General features: G+C 45.2%; 1 protein-coding gene across 1 annotated transcript in view; it reads left to right on the plus strand.

Annotated features, from left to right (window-relative positions):
• The window catches only part of LOC100225050 (sodium- and chloride-dependent betaine transporter), a 30,597-nt gene that overhangs the window by 639 nt on the left and 17,149 nt on the right, over positions 1-12,809 (plus strand). Inside the window, exons 2-7 of the mRNA XM_002193159.6 lie at positions 3,160-3,294; positions 4,624-4,764; positions 6,148-6,235; positions 7,826-7,958; positions 10,780-10,914; positions 12,271-12,374. Coding sequence (XP_002193195.6) covers positions 3,160-3,294; positions 4,624-4,764; positions 6,148-6,235; positions 7,826-7,958; positions 10,780-10,914; positions 12,271-12,374 — 736 coding nt within the window. The remainder of the gene's footprint in view (positions 1-3,159; positions 3,295-4,623; positions 4,765-6,147; positions 6,236-7,825; positions 7,959-10,779; positions 10,915-12,270; positions 12,375-12,809) is intronic.

The raw sequence follows: 12,809 nt of genomic DNA on the forward strand, positions 1-12,809 counted from the left end.
CCTTAGAAGGAGATTTCTGCCTCTTCCCTTGGAGCAATTCTCACAGTGATCAAACCACTATAAGAAAAATTCATCCCCAAAACAGGTTAATTCACCTTCCCTTTTGTTTCTTTCTGTGGCTCTCCTTTTCTCTTATAGTAACACTGCAATAAGATCATTACATGGTTAAAAGTTAAAATTTCTCATAACAATAAAACAAAACGTAAGGGAATAATTGACTGTCACTAACTTTTCTCAGTGAATAAAAATCTAACTTTATAAAAGAAAAGGAGGAATAACAAATTACATGTCAAATCCAGCAATAACTTATCTTTTGTTCTTGTTCTCTAAAAACACCTTGAAATAACGGTCTGGGACTTGCTTCGTACTCCACCCCCCACTACTTTGAGCTTCCTTTCTCTGCAGACCATGTCCCAGAGGCCTTTCTTTTCCAAGGTCCCATGAGCTTTCACCAATAGCTGAGTGGTTCCACTGTAATTTTTCCCAGGGCTTCCAAATTCCTCTCCTCTCTGCTGTTGCTGGAGTTTGTCCAAATTAAACAAGAGACAATTAAACACATCCTCAAAATTAGTGAGGGGCAGGGTAAGAAATGCTTGAAGAAGATGGAATTAAGTTTTTCTTGAACCTGAGATGATTTTTAGCAGATCCTCCAATTTTCTTCTCCAGTATTTTGATGGGAGGCACCAAGAGCAAGTCAAATGGGCACAGGTTAGGAAACACTGGAGGTGCATCTGATTGAACAGCCTGTTCTGCAGTGATGCTTTGAGAGAGGAGTCATGGGTTTTGCATGGAAAATTTCTCCCTGAGCTCAGATGATATCTTTGCATAGCTTGTGCCTCTGGTACCCGGTTCAGCAGTCCTTGCAATTTGTATGCTAATTAGAGTAAGTGAAAAGACTACTTTTGTTCACTTTAAATATCTATTGAATAACATTTTTCTTTTTAATTAAACTGCTCTGGAATAGCTAAGGCTGAGATTCAGAGGACAAGGAGGCTAGGCTTGGGAAAGGTTAGGATGGGAGAGTTCTCTCATCCTCACAGCTCCCCACACTGCCCTTGCAGAAAGTATGCTACTTCTGTAGAAGGTACTTTTCTCTCTCCAGGGATCAAGGGAACCAGAAGACTGATACAGGACAAGGAATATATTTCCCATGACACTCAAAGACATTCTCATCATTGGAAAAGTTCTTGAAATTGCAAAAAAAGGCATTTTCCACCTAAAAATGCTGCATCCCTATCCCACCCTTACCCCCCAAATTTGAGACTGCTGTCCTGTCACCTTTCTCCACCTTTGGATGTTTTGAAATGGTTATACAGCTATGAAGACAGATGCCATAGAAACAATAGTGCTAGTTTTCTGTAAAGCGACCAACTGCAACCTTATCTATTGCTGCACTGCCAAATTTGATCTAATTGCTCATCATCCTGAACTTATTATTGACTCATAAGGAATATGAGTTTCCTTCCTGTTTCTGAGGGTCCCACTCAGGCTGAGGCTCCTTCAGTAGAGCAGCAAATTGAGGAGGGGATCACAGCTGGAGTTTCAGCTGGTAATTGCTATGGGAGAGTTAAGAGAGAAGACAATAGTGGTGGAAGAAAACCATCGCTGCTCAGAGACCAAAGTGGGCCGGCCTCTGGGACAAATTGTATCAGAGGAGAGGGTCTGGAATCTGCTGAAAAGCTCACCTATGTGCAGCATAATAAAGCTGTCTTGCAGATTTGGCATAAATGTCTTGCAACCCCAAAAGCAGCAGCTGCCTCTAGTTCAGGGTCTGCACTTCTCACTTCCTACGCTGCAAACATGGACTGACTCTGAGAATCAGCCTCCTTCCCTCTGGCCCCAGGTCTCCTGCAGCTACACACAGCTGTGTTTAGGGGAAATTTGGATGTTCTTTGTTACTGTAACATTGTTGGCTTAAAAACAAGGGCAAGTGTTCCTAGTTTCTCATTGTCACTGGAAGGAATGTCAGTGTGAATGCCTGTGCTGGCAGGGGAGGAGGGGGCCAGGGGGGACAGTGGCTGAAACAGGTACCCTAGTCTTGGTTACAAACATCTGAGATGCTCTCCAGGCCCTGGCAAGAGAGGTGTTCATGACCAAATTTTATTGTATGGAATGGGAAGACAGCCACCATTGTTTCAGCGAGGAAGGCAGTCACCTAATCTTGTTTGGAGGGGAGCAGAAGTGTGAAAATCTACACTAAGGATGTGGAGAGAGTGAGGTGACAGAAGGTCAGCTGTAAAAATGAGATCTCGGGAGCAGTTTTGAGCAGAGCAGTGAATGTATTTTGTTTTGGTTTGACAGCGTAACTGAAAAGGTGCAAAAAAGTTTCAGACAGCTGAACAGGGCACTAAGCAATTTTTTCAGGGCATTAAATTTTATTGTTATTTTTGTTTGTCTTTTCTTATGTTTAGTTTATATTGATCGTTGTTTCTGTGAAAAAGCCTTGCTCTTTTCTCCTTCCTCTTCCATTTTGACAAGGGTTAATCGAGGGCCATTTCAGGCTGATTTCTCTTTAGAAATTTCTCTATATATTAGCGAAAAATGGATTTTGAAGGTAGAAGTTAAACTTCTTCATTTTGAAAATGCTGGGAAGATATTCTTCCCCTATTTCCATTTTTCTGGTGCAATCTGCTTTCCAAATTTGATGTGAAATATGTCTCAAGTAAATTTATATCCTGGCAAACTTTTTACTTACCAAGAAATGTTACCAACCTCCAGGTTTGTATCCTCTGGGCAAGTGGGAGTTTTGCTGTGACCGTCATGAAAGGCAGAACAAATGCGGTTATGTGAAACAAGGACTTATTTTGTTCATCCCATTCCTGCTGAAAGCTGGAATGAGGTCAGGAGCATCAAACAGGGACAATTTCTTCAGCACTATATTTTTTTAGCTCCTTGCCTGGCTACTCCTTACCTCTAGGTTTTGGCCTACACCAAATGTAGAAGTGTTGCAGTAGCAGAAGATGTATCACCCCTGTATTTTTTTCTAAGAAATTATGGTGGTGGAGACCTTGTTTCTTTAGCAGAGGTTGCACATTTAGTTCAGTGAAATATTTATGTTTATGTAACTGATTCCAACTGTGGTCCCAGGTACCTCGCAAGAGTTTTAAGGATAAGGGTTTTGAAGAGGTTTCTGAGGCAGCATTTTACCCTTCTCTGCAGGAGCCTTCCTCATCCCTTACCTCATCTTCCTCTTCACCTGTGGGATCCCCCTGTTCTTCTTAGAGACAGCGCTGGGGCAGTTCACGAGCCAGGGAGGGGTGACTGCTTGGAGGAAGATCTGTCCCATCTTTGAAGGTGAGTCAAGTTACAGTATTTACTGACACTTGCTGACAATCAGTGATTGAGATCCTCTTTTTGACGTATTATTATTATTTTTTTTTTGTTCCTTTCTCCTTTATTCTCCCTCCTTTCTTCTCTCTCCCAGCCTTGTTATTCCTTCTGCTGCCTGCTGTGTGTGCAGGGGCAGTTCCCTGACCCCTCTTGATGTGAGTGAGGGTGTGTGGTGCTGGCTGGGGGCTATGCTGGTCCACCTGAACCATGGTCTCTGTTTTGAGGAGCTCCGAACCTGGGAGAGAGGAGAAGCAGGATGGCCAGCTTGAAGGAGGAGGATGGAAGTATCAATGTGCAAACACCTGTGTGTAGTGCAGGACAAATAGTGAGAGGAGAAAAGATTGAGGAAAACTGTCTGGTTTATCATGCTTTCCCTGCCTGCTCCCGTGCCCAGGGCTGCTGTGGCAGCATTTGCAGGCTGGCATCCGTCAAACTGGGAGAATCAGGCTGTGTGCACTGGTCTGACAGTCCAGAGACGGGATGGGGATGAGGTTAAGCCACAGGGATAAGAACCAGGACTTCTGGGGCCCTAGGGAAGGTTGTTTAATGGGATGAATATATTAGTAAATATAATTTCCTGAATTCTTCTGTCCACAGCAGAGCTTGTTAACCATGTTTTGCAGATGGAGAAACCTGTGCTCAGGCAGAGTGGAGCCTGGTTAGTTTGCTTGGGCATGCAAGTGCTATTTGAAACTCCTTGGGGAGTCTGGGACATGCTGTGCTGGAGACCCCTGTGCTCTGGCACAGATCTGAAGCTGACAGCAGGAGCCACTCAAAGGACACTGACAACCAGTTTTAAATAAATGAATTGGGCTTTCTGGTCTGATTAGTGTTCTGAGGTCTCAGCGAGCAATGGGCATAAGCAGGACCCAAAGAGCAAAGCTGAGCATGGTGTATATCAGCTGTAAGAATGTTTTCTGCCTCATTCTTTCCAGAAGTAAGAGACTCAGCTGAATTTCTTTTCTTCAAAGGCCAGAGCTGTACTTTTCTGAAGAGGAGGCACTATGATGCTGTGCCATGGTAGCCATCAGATTTTTTTTTTCAAATCATCATAAGGTTTTTCTGGCTGTTTCACCACAGACCTGTCTAGAGTTACCAACAATGTTTCCTGTCTGTGTGCACAGTCACAAAATCTTTCCCTTAGGCAGATCTTGCACTATCCTCTGGAGAGCCATGCTGTAGGTGTTGCATCCTTCTTACCACAGCATGATCAGTTTCTTGTTTGGGGTTAAGCCTCATGTGTTGGGAGTTGGTTGCCAGTCCCATCCTCACCTCCTTTGCTTTTCTTCACAGGAATTGGATATGCTTCCCAAGTCATTGTGGGATATCTGAATGTCTACTACATCGTCATCTTGTCCTGGGCACTCTTCTACCTGTTCAGCTCCTTCACTTCAGTGCTACCATGGGCCAACTGCAATAATCCCTGGAACTCAGGTATACCTTCCCTTGGTTGGCTTCTAGCTTCTTTCCAATTCCCAGGAGTTATTTGAGTTTTGTTGAAAATAATTTTTTTTGTTTGGATAAAAAGCTCTTATGAGCTAGCATGTGATGTCACCAAAAAACAGGCATTTTCTGGCAAGCAGGAGAGGTGGGTGGTGGAGTTTGCAAGCCAATCTAGAGCCCTCCTCACGTGGCAGGATCTTTTTTGCTGGGCTGGTACAACAGTGTATCTTACAGTTCCCTTACTCTACCCCATTCCTGTGGAGTTAAGAGGGGCAGTTGCTGCCACTGCCAATGCCTGAACAGTTTCCTCTGTGCACTCAGCTTTTGGGTAAATTAGGCCAAACTTGTAGGATTTTGGCAGTTCAGGTCTGCCAGGGAAGGAACCAGTAACACAAAACTCTAAGGGCACTGTTTTCCTGGTTAATCACATCTGTACAGCCTCCAAACCATTACATTCACAAGGGTTCTCATTGCTTTGTGCTCATAGTTCAATTAACTCTGCTCTGCAGAGAAGACCTGGCTTTGACTTTACTCAAGGCACTTGTGCTGATCTTGGGAAGATGGGGTAGATGTGAGGTAATCCTCATTAATGTCCTTATCAGGACTATTTTAACATGTTGAGCAGGTTTTTCTTGGCAGCAGCTTGGTTCCCTCCCATTTTCTTTTGCGTCAGATGATTAATTTCTGCAATTAGTTAAATTTCTCTATCCTGTGGGCCTTTTACTCACAGTTCCCTCTGCCCTTTCATCCCAGCAGAAGTAACCAGACTTTTAAAGAGCTGATCCAATTCCTTCAGCTCCCCTAGAATGGATTTGTTTGCAAGGAAAGCCACATATGTTCTCTTAACAGAGAGAAGCATCCCAGCAATAGCTGGGTTTCCTTGGTTTTCCAGTGGATTGTCTTTTGCTGTCAAAATGTAAGATGAGGTTCATTGGATGTGTGGCATCTTCTCTGGTTTTAGTTATTTCATAATTTGTAATAGGGTTGGGAATGACAAAGGAGAGCATGAAGCCTTCTGTGGTGTGTGCATACATGGACAGGGAATGGTGCATGATGTGCAAAGAGAATGAGATTTTCTATTCTGACTACTTATAGTCACTATCCCTTGATAATCTATATTTTGCAGTCATCTGTTTTCAATTTGGCAGGGAATTGTTCTCTCCTTCCCCTCTTCCCTTCCTGAAGACCCTCTGGTGGCTGCTGGATTGGGATTCATACCTGGAGAGAGCCAGAGTTTAATGAGATGCTCTATAGCACAAGATGAAGGATCTGTGTGCTGCCAGAGTGAGGGTTAAGGTCCAGAGGGGAAGGAACATCCCTCTTGGAGGAGCCCTAAAGAATTTCTCACCTCATCAGCTTCTTTTCTTTTGGTAGATCTCTGTGTGGACATTCTGAATAGATCCAGCCTGGACAACAGGACCTTGCCTTCGAATGCCACATCCTCAATGATTGAGTTTTGGGAGTATGTGCTTGCTTTCCCTCTGTTCAGGCTCCTTCTCATCCAAAGGCTGCAGCTGCAGGAGTCCCTGGGCAGGGGGATGCATGTCTGTAGGAGCAAGTTTGGTGCCACATGTCAGATCCAACACGGGGAACACAATGAGCTGCCAAGGAGATGGGCACAGAGCTCAGGGTGTGAGGACTGGGCACACTCCCAGCTCATGGTGTGCCTGCCCAGGGGCGCTCATGTGCACCTTCAGGGTGTGTTCCCCTTTCTGGCACTGGGGTACCTGGGTGAGTTGTGGCCACTGAGAGAGACACCAAAAGCAGGCGAGGGCTTGCTGCAATGCAAGCAGGAGTACATGTGCTGGGTGTTGCAGGTTGGCAGGCAAGCATGAGAGGCCATGGCAGATGGAAAAGCCCTCCACAGTGAAACACAAAGGGGAAGAACTTCCTTTTACCTTTGTTTGACTCAGTCCTGATTGCTGTCTAAGGGAAATGATTCATCATGCTGCTCAGGATCATCCCTGGCAAGCAGGGATCCAAGATGCATGCATGAGATGCCAGAGAATAATTTGAGGAAGGTGGAGAATTTTGAGGAATATGAGGCTGGAGGCACTAAAATACAGTGTGAGTGAGGGGTCTTACAGCAGGCCAGACAATGTCCCAGATAGGGTCATTAGTGCAGCCTGGAGAGGTTGAAATGCTGCCCTACCATTCTACATGCTACAGAGGAAAGTCTTACAAAGAAGGGGTGTCAAGGACTCACCTCCAGCAGTTGGGTTTGGGTTTTTTCCCCATTTCTGTCTCTTAAGGTACATTTGAAAGGGTTGACTGTCCTTTGTCTGTTGCAGCCACCACAGGGCACATAGAAGATGATATGTGCCCATGGTTGCAAAAAGAGTCTGCACAGTTGTGGCCCCCTTCTCCTGCCCTGCTCCTTGCACATCCTATTTAGTGAGAGCTGCGGCCCCTCTGAAACAGTTGTTTGGGTTTTCTGTAGAGAGGGCAAGGGGACACTGAGGGAAGTGATTTTGAGCAGAATGTGCAGAGGAGTTGTAAGTTTGGGCTTAGGCTTCTGGGAACTGCAGGAGTTGCACTGCTGAGCTCTTGTGTAGCCTACCTTCTTGATGGTGAATCTCCAAGGAAGGAGGCAGAGGGAAGGGCATAGGAATCTTAAAGATGATTTATGCTTACATATGGGTGCCTGTAGCATATGGGGAGGAGGAATGGTGGCCATGGGCTGATAGTGGCTTTGGTGGCCTGCTTTGGATTGAGTTGTCTCTGCTGGGGAGCTGCCAGGCTCAAGGAGACACGGGGATCAGGTATTGATTTTGGGTAGTGTGGTATGACACATTTTGAGTAGTGACAGGCATGGCACAATGGGTTTGGAGAGTGGGAGGGTTTGGATGAGCCACAGGACATGGTGGAGCAGAGATGAGTAGAGAGGGGAGCCTTAAGCAGAGCTGGGACAATTTGCATGTCTGGGAGCCCTGGGCAGATGTGTTGTAGATAGGCTGTAAAGTCTTTGGATGGAGTAATATGGGAAAAGTCTGTGTGGGTGAGTGGGGTCTGGAGTGTTAATGCTTCTCTCCCTGTCCCTGGACACCGGCAGGAAGCGAGTCCTGGGGCTCACGGATGGTATTCACAAACTGGGCACTGTGCGCTGGGAGCTGGCTCTGTGTCTCCTGCTGGCATGGATCGTCTGCTACTTCTGCATCTGGAAAGGGGTCAAGTCCACAGGCAAAGTAGGAATGGAGATTATCCTCCCAGTCCATAAGCCTCCTTTACCCATCTTATATTTCTTCCTCAATCTCTTTTCCTTCTTCATGAAGTAGAGGCAGAAGACACAGCACCAAAGTGACACTTAAAATCTGTTGAGGCCATACTGATGTACACCAGTTGTGTTTGAAACCTAAGAGGAAGAATAAATTAGTAGGTCCATCAGGGAGGGGAGAATGGGGAAAGAATTGGGAACTGAGGGGAGTTTTGAGGCATATTTTCACTTGCAAATACCCACAGTGGCTGATGGATTCTCCCCAAGTGCCCTTGGGGAATCATCCACTCACCAATGTGTTGTCCTGCTGTGTCTTGAGGATGTTTTCAACAAGATCCTTTGCAGTGGCAGACTTCCCATCCCTTGCAATTATTAAACACTTGAGCAAAACAGACAAGCTGCTGCCTGTAGCCAGCTCAGAGAATAGATAATGAATCTCTCCTGCTTCTTTATCCTGCAAAACACTTGGGGTGGGAGAAGTGTCCTTGTTCTCTCTTTGCTGCTCTTTCTAAATCTGCAGGTTTTGGGTCAGTTCTTAACTTTCTGCATTTTGCTAAATGCCAATGCTTCATCCTGATGTTTATCCCATAGGGCAGATGGACTGGTTTTCCTTTTGGAGTGAATGAGTGTTTGATGCCTTGAACTGGGTATTAGGGACACTGCCATGGCCTTGATTTGCTCAGGACCTCTTTCTTTCCTGGAACTGCCATGAGATGGGTGGATCATTAATGATGATTGATGATTAATGATTAGCCTTGTGGGTGTCCAGGGAATGTCCCAATAGCAAAGGGGGGGAACCAATTTCTGCAACAGATTTCTTCCTTCAAATCACTGTCCACTCTTCACGAGTGTTCCCTTTCATACTTGCCACCTGTGTTTCAGTGTTAAATCCTATCTCCTAGCTTAAAACTTCACTGGGCACCCATTGCAACAGAATGAGATAACAGCTTGCTCCCCTGACTAGATTTTTCCCAGGTTTTGCTGATGACTGTTTCTTGCTGGTGCAGACTTGTTTTCCACCATGTCTGAAGGAAGGAGATCCAGGCTCCACTTTAACGGGGAAGAGGGGGTGCATGATAAATGATGGCATTTAAAACCTTGAATCTCTGTTGCCCCCTAATTTGAATACCACAGTGCCATCTTCACAAGAAATTGGGTCTGAGAGGCTGTGTGATCTGCATGGAATAATAATTGTTACCCAAGGTTCTCTTTAGCTCTCAGCCTTCTCCACTGAGTTTCTCCTTTGCATGGTTACCTGCACAAGGAGAAAGCTAAAGTATTTCAGTCAGGCTGGTTTAGCTGACTAGGTTTGGCAAAACCAGACCAGAAAGTGAGAGAAAACAGTGGCTACATATAGTAAATGGAATGGTCTTCCTGAGATTACAGAAGATTTTTCCATCACAATTTTTAGGGTACAGGGCTATTGGCTATTTACCAGCCAGGTGTTATGGACATGGTGCAACAATAAGAGAGGAGTTTTCTGTTCTCAAATATACTACAAGTCAAACAGGCCAGTTGTCTTCTCTGCAAGCTGTAATTTTGAGTATTACAGGGGCACTGTAAAAACATTCCATGGCTTCCCTCTTTTTCTTTGCTGACAATATACTAAGACAAGCATTAGGAAAAAGACCCAAGAATTCTGAGTAGGTGCATAACTTTGTACAACAGCTCCAGATTAAACAGGAGGTTATATTTGCCTAAAAGTCTGCTCTAATCACATAACCCTGCCAGATCCCTATGTTTCTGCTTCTGTGATTTAAGGAATCCAAATTTAAAGAAACCATAGTGACCTCAGGACAGTAATTTCAAATAACTCCATAAAGACTAATTTTCTTTTAAAAGCCCCTTTTTCCTCCCCTATGTTTATCTTCGTTATGCATAAATGTTTCTAAAAACTGATTTCTGAAGGTAGATTTTAATACTTGTGCCCAAAGGAGTGTCATTCTCATTCAATCAGGGAACAGCAAAAGTACCATGTACTGTGACTTATTTGACCAATTATTACTAAGCACAAAAAAAAAAAGTCATTTCAGGCCCATCACTATGAATCCATGGAGTAAACTGGCCTCCACATTACTTGGATGAATTTTAGTAATGAATAAATGTTAGGAAGTTGCAACTTGTTCACAAATATTTTGCAAATAGAAAAAAAGAATATGTTATATTAGATAAATGGTTTAGAGATGATTCATTCTACTGTAATATTTATTTATATCACACACAAAAAAGAAGTAAAAATAGGTATTACAAAAATAATGGTCTACATTTTCTTTAAATGCTTTGAGTCGCCCTCATTTTTTACCTGTGAGCTCAGAGGCATTGAAGGGATGAGAGTGACGCATGAGCACTTCTGGAAATGAGATGCCTCATAGGTGTCAAATTGGACAGCAAAAGTTGGTATTTAATTTAGAAAGCTCTTGCTGTGCATAGGACCATTTTAATAACTCATTAAAACTCAGTGATGGGAAGAGATCTGGGTTTTCTACAGCTCTTGAAAGATGAAGGGAACAGCTGCACAGCAGGGAGATTACACTGACTGGAAAGAGAAAACAAAGCAGAACAACTAGTGGCAGAGTTTTGGATGAAGAACAAAATGCAGATTAACTAAATCACCAGTGAGATGTAACCTTGATTACTTTCTTTCCCACCCCTCTTCCATGGTAGCAGCAGCAGCTACAGCCAACAGCAGAGTCAAGGAGGTTTGCTGGGGTGGGGGCCTGCAGATGAGGTGAAGTGATGCCTGCCCCCCCTCCCTGCTGACCCTCTGTCCTCTTGTTTCCCTGCCCCTGCAGGTCGTTTACTTCACTGCCACCTTCCCATATGTGATGCTCTTCATCCTGCTGGTTCGAGGGGTGATGCTGCCGGGGGCTGCTGAGGGGATCATTTTCTACCTTAAGCCAGACATGTCCAGGCTGGCAGACCCACAGGTGAGGGGTGGTGTCAGGCAAATGCTGGCCACAAGAATATTCTCAGTACTCTGGCCTTTGGAGTGAGCATCTAGCTGTCATCTATGAAAGGAGCTCAGGTAACCAGGGTCCTTAAAACTTCTGAGAGGGGTCTAGTCCCCCTACACAGCACATCCTTTTTGCTTGTGGTCTGCAGCATGTGGGTATATTAGGCCATTTCCACTCATGGGCTCAGCAAAACCAGAAGAGTATATGAAATATTTATCATGTAACAGTTATTCTGGCTGTTAAATGCAGATAATGAAGGGAGAGGTTATATCATCCATCACTTTAAATTTTTTTCTGGCCTGGTTAGCACTTTGACTCCATTAGCACCCTCCTAGGACATGAGGGGTCCCTGTGCTTGTAGAAGAGACCAAAGGCATGCATGTAACATGGGCTGTGACCAGCTGGGTTCCCTTCACTTGTCCTGGGAGCTGGTCCCTGGGCAGGGGCTGTCCAAAGGGTCAATTGCTGTCTGTGCCTGTCTGTGAGAAATCAGTGTGAACTTAGGCAGCAGTGCCTGGCATCCCAGGGATTCTCTGAAGGCTACCAAATTCCAGCCTGGATGTTTGCAGCTGGGGGCTGCTTAGAGGAAAAAGAGAATGACTGGGGAACCTGGAGATCATCAGAAAGGTGGGCTGTTTCCTTGCCTGCCTAAAACTCCCAGCTCAGGGCTTTCCCTGGGTCTGTGTGAGAGCAGAGTTGCAGCTCAGCCCACAGTTCAGCTCTCCATGGAGGAGAGGGCTGAAGCAGTGGTGAGAAACCCCACTCAGCTTTTCCCATGGAATGCCAGAGCAAAGGGGAACCTGGGTGTGTGACACCCCACTGGCCTGCAATCTCTCATCTCAGCAATTTTCTGCCCTTCACTGTGTACTGTGGCCTCAGAAAGGTGGAAAACTAGATCTGGGAGCAGGGAAAGAAGTACACAGATTGTTGATCACACTGTTATTTGGGGTGTCTCACCAGTGGCTCTGCATGGAGATTAATCATCTGGGCCATGTAGGGACCACAGACATCTGTAGTGAGAGTTTCAGAAGGAGCCATGCTATCGGGGATGCCATCTCTACCCTGAATGCAAAAGTGTGGGGTGGAGAAATGGTGTCCCCTTAAATGGGGTGTGAGAATATGATCTCCTCTAGAGCTTTTTCCTAAAGGGTTTCCTGTTCTATAGCTCAGTTTTCCCAGATAGGTATCCCAGATTCTCCATTCAATGTAGATCCCCTTTCTATCTCACAGGGTTTGTTCTCCATGATTGGAGGAATTATTGTTGACAGGGCACAGCCATTTGTTTATTTTGTTGCCACGTCTGAAGACCAGTGACCTTCTCTGTTCCAGGTCTGGATGGATGCAGGTACTCAAATCCTCTTCTCTTATGCCATCTGTGAGGGGTGCCTGACAGCTCTGGGCAGCTACAACAAATACACCAATAACTGTTACAGGTAGGAAAAGCCTGAACTCATTTCCTTCTGGAAATTTTCTCAAATAGCATAAGCTGCATCAGAGATAGGCTCTGTACCTGGGGGAGACCTTGGGTCATGTTGTTGTGACTAACGAGCTGTTCAAAGTGCAGAAGCTGCAGAGGACTCAGCACAGGGATTGAGAATGGCTGAGGGAAGAGAGGAGTCCAGAAAATGGCTTTAATAGTGCTCTCCTTCACTAGCCAGTGTGGAAATGAGAGACTGGAGGAGGGGGAGGAATGAAAATGGAGAGTACCTCCAGCCACTGTGTAGACAGCACACCCTATTTTGACAGAGTGAGTGGGCAGGGGTGACATGGCCAGCTCTGTCACCACTTGCTAGGCAGGGGAGGTGGTACAAAAGATGATGGGGCCTCCTGTCTCCAGTGCTTTACTACAACCAGAGTAATGTACTGCC

Source organism: Taeniopygia guttata, chromosome 1A (genome assembly GCF_048771995.1).
Source record: "Taeniopygia guttata chromosome 1A, bTaeGut7.mat, whole genome shotgun sequence".
Classification (NCBI taxonomy): domain Eukaryota; kingdom Metazoa; phylum Chordata; class Aves; order Passeriformes; family Estrildidae; genus Taeniopygia; species Taeniopygia guttata.